Source organism: Equus caballus, chromosome 21 (genome assembly GCF_041296265.1).
Source record: "Equus caballus isolate H_3958 breed thoroughbred chromosome 21, TB-T2T, whole genome shotgun sequence".
In the NCBI taxonomy this organism is placed as follows: domain Eukaryota; kingdom Metazoa; phylum Chordata; class Mammalia; order Perissodactyla; family Equidae; genus Equus; species Equus caballus.
In genome coordinates, this window is record NC_091704.1 from 26,154,476 (window position 1) to 26,161,067 (window position 6,592).

The 6,592-nt window shown below is 43.1% G+C and overlaps 1 protein-coding gene across 1 annotated transcript in view; it reads left to right on the top strand.

Moving 5' to 3' along the window:
- LOC138919786 (uncharacterized) overlaps positions 1-6,093 on the top strand; it is a 102,101-nt gene extending 96,008 nt beyond the window's left edge. Inside the window, exons 6-9 of the mRNA XM_070246237.1 lie at positions 905-1,010; positions 4,575-4,666; positions 5,263-5,369; positions 5,476-6,093. Coding sequence (XP_070102338.1) covers positions 905-1,010; positions 4,575-4,666; positions 5,263-5,369; positions 5,476-5,719 — 549 coding nt within the window. The 3' untranslated portion in view covers positions 5,720-6,093. The remainder of the gene's footprint in view (positions 1-904; positions 1,011-4,574; positions 4,667-5,262; positions 5,370-5,475) is intronic.
- The last annotated feature ends 499 nt before the right edge of the window (positions 6,094-6,592 follow it).

Genomic DNA, 6,592 nt, shown 5'->3' on the forward strand with positions numbered 1-6,592 from the left:
CAGTCATACGTGGCCTACAGAGAAGCACAACCACAGAGCTTTTCAATGATGCCGGCCCCCCTTACTAATGTACTTCTCGTTGTTAGTGAAGGGGGTGTTTTCTTGGCCTTATCGTGGAACATAGTTGGAGGTAGGTATGCATGATAAATCCAATCCAACATTTCTACCTCCCTATGCCTGTGAATTTGCTCCTCAGCATCATGCTAGGGCTATTCTTGGAATCTCAATATGATCAACTGTAGGGCACTGTTGATTCCACATTTCAGTTAACCAAACAGGTAAGATGTTTACTTTTACTTTTACCTTTACTATTACCTCCAGCTACGCAAGCTAACATAATAAATTTGGAATCTGTAGTATGTTTACCTATTTCAATGAATTTGGCCTCAGCTAATACTAAATTCCACCCTCCTTGGTCAAACACACTTATGTTTTATTCCTACGCATGTTCTCCACACATGTCCACGTACATTTGCATATTTTTGTGATTCCTTTGGTGTGTAAACTTTTCTTTGGTCACAGTGTACCTGTCTCTTTGCTGAGCTTTGATCTTAGTCATGGGGTTAATGGCAACAGAGGGTTGTTGTGATGGGTTTTGTACAGAATGAGCACCCTTTTTCATCTGTCTCAGGTGAGGTTATTACATAGTTTGAAGCAAAGGAAGATTAGTTTCCTCAAACAGCAGGAGAGCTACTTTCACTGATGAAGAAGAATCTAGGGACTTGGGGGTTCAAGATTGTCAGTTTCATCTGTGTACAACCAGATGTCTGTATTCCAAGTTTCAGGATCCCCTCCATTCCCAGAAGATGCCCTGACCTTCACATGAGATATATGGTGAGATTGTGAACTCAACTATTGTTGTCATTTAGTAACCTGAACAATTAAATTTGTGTTTGACTTTCAGCAATATCAGCCCTGTGGCTACAAAGGCTATGTCATGAAGGCCTTCTGGTTCTCAGATTGTGACTTGAACTGGGAGTTAAAGGATCTGAGCTTGGCATTTTCTTTCTGTAAGTGCTCAAGTACACTTAAAAAAATCCGTCCCGTACCACAGTCCTTGTAGTCATCATTACTGCCGTAATGGTCAAGTGCAGCAGCCACTTGGGCTCCCTAGGTGTTTGCTTTAGTTGACACATGATCACAATCAACCATAGGTGTTTTTTTGACTAATTATGGTGCCATTGCATGGCATGGTTTACTAGCATCCAATTTCCCTTGGCAAGGAGCTCAGTACTGCACTCAAACCAAAGAGCATGACCAAACAAATACCCAAGTCCCGTCTTTTCAGGTCTATCTCCTGGAACCAATTTCATATAAAGTCAGGGTCCAATCAGGAGACAGAAACCATACAGTAATATGAATGGTGAAAGTTCAATATCAAGAATTATTAATGGGATTTGAGTTATGCAAGATCGGTTAATGAGAGGTTAAAAAGAATGCTAAAAAATAGAATAGCATATGTAAGAAGCTGCCTCTATCCCTAAAGATGAGACAGAGTGTCCCATGTAGAGACATCTCTTCCCCACAAACTTGATACCCTCTGTCTCTTCCGTCTCCTCCCCTCCTCCTCTCTCTCCTTTTCCCTTCTATCTCCCCCTTTCCCTCCTCTTCCATCTCACCTTTCCTCTCCTTCTCCTCCTCTTCTTCCTCCTCATCCTTCTTCTTCTTGTGAGAGTGGGTTGGTTTTGGAATAGTATAAGGCTGAGGCCAGAATTTTCTATTGACTTAGATACTCTTTGTGGAGTATTTTTCCAAAGAGTGTGATGCTGCTTGGGTTTCCGGTACAGGTGTCTGGGCTGATAAGGCTATCCTGCATAAGGAATGGATGTTTTGTGGCACAGTGCAGGCCCATCATCAACAGCAACACACCATGTGGTGGTAAAAAGCAATGTCATTGGAAGCCTGGTCAGGCTTTCAATTCTCCCTGTTCCTCATTTGGAAACTGTTCTGCCTTTCCTTTGCACTGAGTAATTCCCTTTGGCCATTCAACAGGGGGAAGTTTCTATCCTCAAGAGAGAGATACAAACTTCTTTTTCAAAGGGCAGTGGGATTTTCAACAACTAATTGGGAAAATGGGAAGGTTTTTGCATCCCAAGTTAAAGTAAGTGACACCAGTTACACAGGAAAAGAACTCGGTTGTGGCAGTCTTTCTCGCATGGCACTGAGGTGCCATCACAAATGTTTCCCATTCTCCCCAGCTCTGTGCCGCCTACCTGAGGCAGATCCATTCTTAATTCTGTCTTCTCAGATGAGAGCCCTGATGTCACCCAAATTCTTAGAAAGACATTTGGTGGATCATGGAGAACATTATTTTTCATCTCTCAGTGTATTAATTCCTGTGTTAACTGAAACTGAGGAAAACAAGTTTCACCAGACAAAGGGAGACAAATAATCTGACAGCAATAGGTGGTTTTCTAGGGAGACAGTGGGTGTTTTGGGGTTTAGCTTCATTTAAAGTGGGTGACTGATGAGAAGAGGGAGGAAGGAATCATTTGCTGCATATCTCTCACACAGGCATTTTGATAGGCTAGCTGTATGCTCTATCTTATTTGTTATTCACTTAAACGGATACCATTACACCCATTTTGAGATGTAAAAACTAGATTCATAGAGGTTAAGAGATTTACTCACTCGGAACTTAGAAGTAGCAAATCCTTTGGACAGATTTGCCTGATTCCAAAGATAGTAACTGTTTGTGCAACACCCTGAGAAGCCATCGCTGTGGAGCAAAGTAATGAGGCATCTAAAAGCAAGTCATGGGAGCAGGTTTCACACATGTAAGGGTAGGCTAACATGCTGTAACAAACACACCCTCAAATATGTAATGGCTCAAACACAGTAGAAGTTCATATCTCACTCATATCACAGAGCAAGGTGACAGCTTTTCCACATGTGGTGATTTGGGGTCCAGGATTCCTTCCACGTATGGATCTATTACCCCCCAAGGATATCTTCATCTTGCCAGAGAAAGAAGAAAGAGCAGAGAAAGTGCATCTGTTTTTTAAAAGCCTTTGCCTGAAGGAGCACGTGGAGTTTCTGTACATATTTTATTTGGAAGAACTAGTCACATAGTCACAGCTAGATGCCAGGGTGGTTGAGAAATATGGTCCTTGGCTAGACAACTACCTTCTAGTCACAAGTGTGTACTACGGAAGGGAAGCATACTTTTTGAACAGCTTGATTGCTGTCACAGAGAGGCAGATCGGGAGGCATGCAAGTTGTCACTGTCATATTGACCTTGTTTCTGGGTTTTAGGAGTAAGACTGAAGATTAAGAAGTGGGGACCAATGAGGCTGGGCTCCAGTCTTGGCCTCAGCAAAACAAAAGCACACGCACACACAAACACACAGAGAGAGAAAGACAACCTAGGAAGAAGGTATTTCAATATCAGCATACCTGTGAATTTTCTGTCATTTCCAAAGCTTTATTTTATGATATAGTATTTTTTAATTTTGAAGTTTACATTAGGTGAGGTAGGAGGGAAGGATGTTGTGATGGATCTTTTTATGTGTCAACTTGACTGGGATGCCCAGATAGCTGGTAAAACATTATTTCTGGAAGAGATTAGCATTTGAATCAGTAGACTGAGTAACACCATCCAATCCGTTGAGGGCCTGAAAAGAACAAAAAGGTGAAGGAAGGGTGAATTTGATCTCCTTGATTGAGCTGAAATATTCATTTTCTCCTGCCTTTTGACATGGGTGCTCCTGGTTCTCAGGCCTCCAGACTCAGAGTGAACTACACTGCCAGCTTTCCTGGGTCTCCAGCTTGCAGAGAGCACATTGTGGGACTTCTTGGCTTTCATATTGTGTGAACCAATTCCTATAACAAATCTCCTCTTATGTACATCTATATATATCCATTGGTTCTGTTTCTCTGGAGAACCCTGACTAATACAGAAGGGAAGAGATTATACAGTATTTAGAGTGCTTAAAATTCTAAAATTCCTCTAAAAGTTCCTAAACCTGTTCCTGATGGTTGGTTATCAAGAAAAACCCAGCTGTGAGGATTAAGACAGGGGTCTGGCTCCTAGAGTGGAGGTGGGAGGGAAGACTTTGGTGTGAGGAATAGGGCAAGAGCCAAGCCACCAGTGGGAACCGGGGTTAGAGCGCAGGGATTAACAGCATGATGGGCTCATCTGTCATTGAGCTCTGTGTACTGACCTGGGATTCCCAGGTCTGCTGAGAAGGGACCAGCTTGTTTCACAGCCTGGGATGGACTGGTCTTTTTTTTTTTTTAATTTAACTTTTATTGAATTAATGGTAGGTTGGGCTGGTCTTTTTTAACAGAACAGTCAAGGACTCCAGCTGAGAGCAGAAGATGTAGAGCCAGGAGCTGGGCAGGTCCCCCCGCCCCAGGAGCATCCTTTTAAAGGTTAAAAGATGAGGAGCTAATGGGTGGGGCTAAGGAGACGCCAAGGATGAGCTAAGGTGAAGGGCCAGTCCTTGGGGCGGGCCAGCCTGGTTGTCAGTTATTAGAGGTTTTTGCCAATACTTTTGGATACACATTTTACCATAGGGCAGAATCAGCCCAGACTTAGTCATGGCAATAAAGTACTGTTTTCTTTCTTGAAGGTCAACTTCTCTGTGCCTGCTTGCCACTGCCATCCAACATGATAACTAACAGAGAAATGGCCAGTGCAGTAGCAACAAGGGAGAAAGAGCTGGTAAAGGAAGAATCAGGAGAAGGAATTTCTTCCGTAGTAAGAATATTCCAAGCAGTTCCAAGCTGTGGGGTGAAGCACACTCCCATTCTCTAATGTCGCAGTGTGGTTACCCTCACCTTTGCACTGAGCTGAAGGAATGGCTTCTAGCTGGTCAGCAGTGTGGCCACAGCACCCTAGAGTGGCCTGGGAGGTCTGGCCATCTCTGGTGTTTTTCTAGCCTGGGTCTTTCGAGGTTGCCAGAGCTTCACTCTCTGGTGGAATTGCAAATCCCCTAGGGAGGGGCGCTGTCTTTGCTCAACCCCCCTCCCGCGGGCTGTGCTCCATTGGCGGTTGTACAATGGGACCGTGAGGGGTGGGGAGGCAGCTGGCCATGCAGTCTGAATCCTGCTGCTCTAGGAAAATGCAGACACGATTGAGAGATGGCTGTCCAGACCCCAGTGTATTGTATTATCCCACATGTGTGCAGCCTTGCTTTGGAACCATAGATTCCAAACTTGACAGCTGTGCCACAGTCTATAAAATATTTACATTGTTTTTCTAAATATATATTATTCACTTTAAGTCTATAAAGTATTTACATGGTAACATTTTTCTAGAGATACTGTATTCTGAATAATATCTCTACACCACCGTATACTGGACTGAGAATCAGGAGGCCTGGGTCCTTCTTCTGGCTTTTAACTACAAGGCTGTGTCACCTTGGGCAAGTCAATTTACGTCTCTGATTTTTCTCATGTATAAAATAAGGGGAAAGGGCAGTGGGATATTCAAGATCCCTTTCAGCTGTAACACTGATTTCCTCTCAGCAGGTACAAGACAGGCAGCCCTCAGCCCATGGCGATCCCTGAGGACTCTGCCAGAAATACCCTTGTTAGTGCTTCATCACAGCACAGAGCAGAGCATTGCCCAGACGGAAGAGGAGCAGCCCAGTGTGGATGGGAGCAGAGCCTGGGGTCTGAACTGCAACAAGAAAAAGAAGTCAGGAGTACAGACGGTCCAAGAGGCAAACGATGGCAAAGAATGCGGGCTCTGGAAAGGGGCTGTCTGGGGTGAGCCCTGCTCTGCTGCCCACTGTTTTGTGATCTTGGGCAATTTGTGTAAACCTCTGAAACTCGGTCTCCTTACACATCAAATGAGGAGGTTAACACTAAGTCTTCTCTGGCGTTGTTCCGAGGAGGCCTTCAGTTAGAAACGTGCAGTGCATCGTACGTTTGACATGGCCTATGAGAAGGGTGCAGTAAACAGGAACTATTATTTTTATTATTGATCTATCAAAAAGTCCACTATCAAGAGATTGTAAATCTCCTTTGAATATCTCCTCAAACTCTCCCAAAAGAAACCCTTCTGGATTCCCACATATTTATAAATGTGTTCCCTTACCTGCTAATTTGCTATCATACAAAATAAATCATAATTATGGAGAAAAAGGTAAGAATTTTGTGGAGTAGGATATTAGTCCATATCATCTGAGTATAGTTTGATTATATTAGCTTGTTTCCTCGCAAGCTCCAGGAACATTTGAACCACACAGTGAATGAAGATGTCTTCTAGTGTTAGAGCATCTTGTCCTGGTTTGCCTGCCACACTCCTAATTTATGCTTCTTGTCCTTGACTCATTTAAAGTGTACCTTTTCACTCTCAGAAGTATCCTGGTTTAGACAATGAATTATATAGTTACACTATTTAAGTTAATTAAATGTTGTGTTGATGTTTATCTCTACAAAAAGCTATTTGGGAACATTGTTGTCATGAAGAAGTCAAATTAGACACACATAATTTCAACTTCAGTCCATGTGGAGGGTGTCTAATTCTTGCACAGGTGAGTGTAGACTAGAAGGGACTAATCTACCAAAGATGGCTATTGAGAAGTTTCCACAGGAATAGATGTCTCAAGTGTGTCCAAAGTCTTAAAATCAAATCATAATT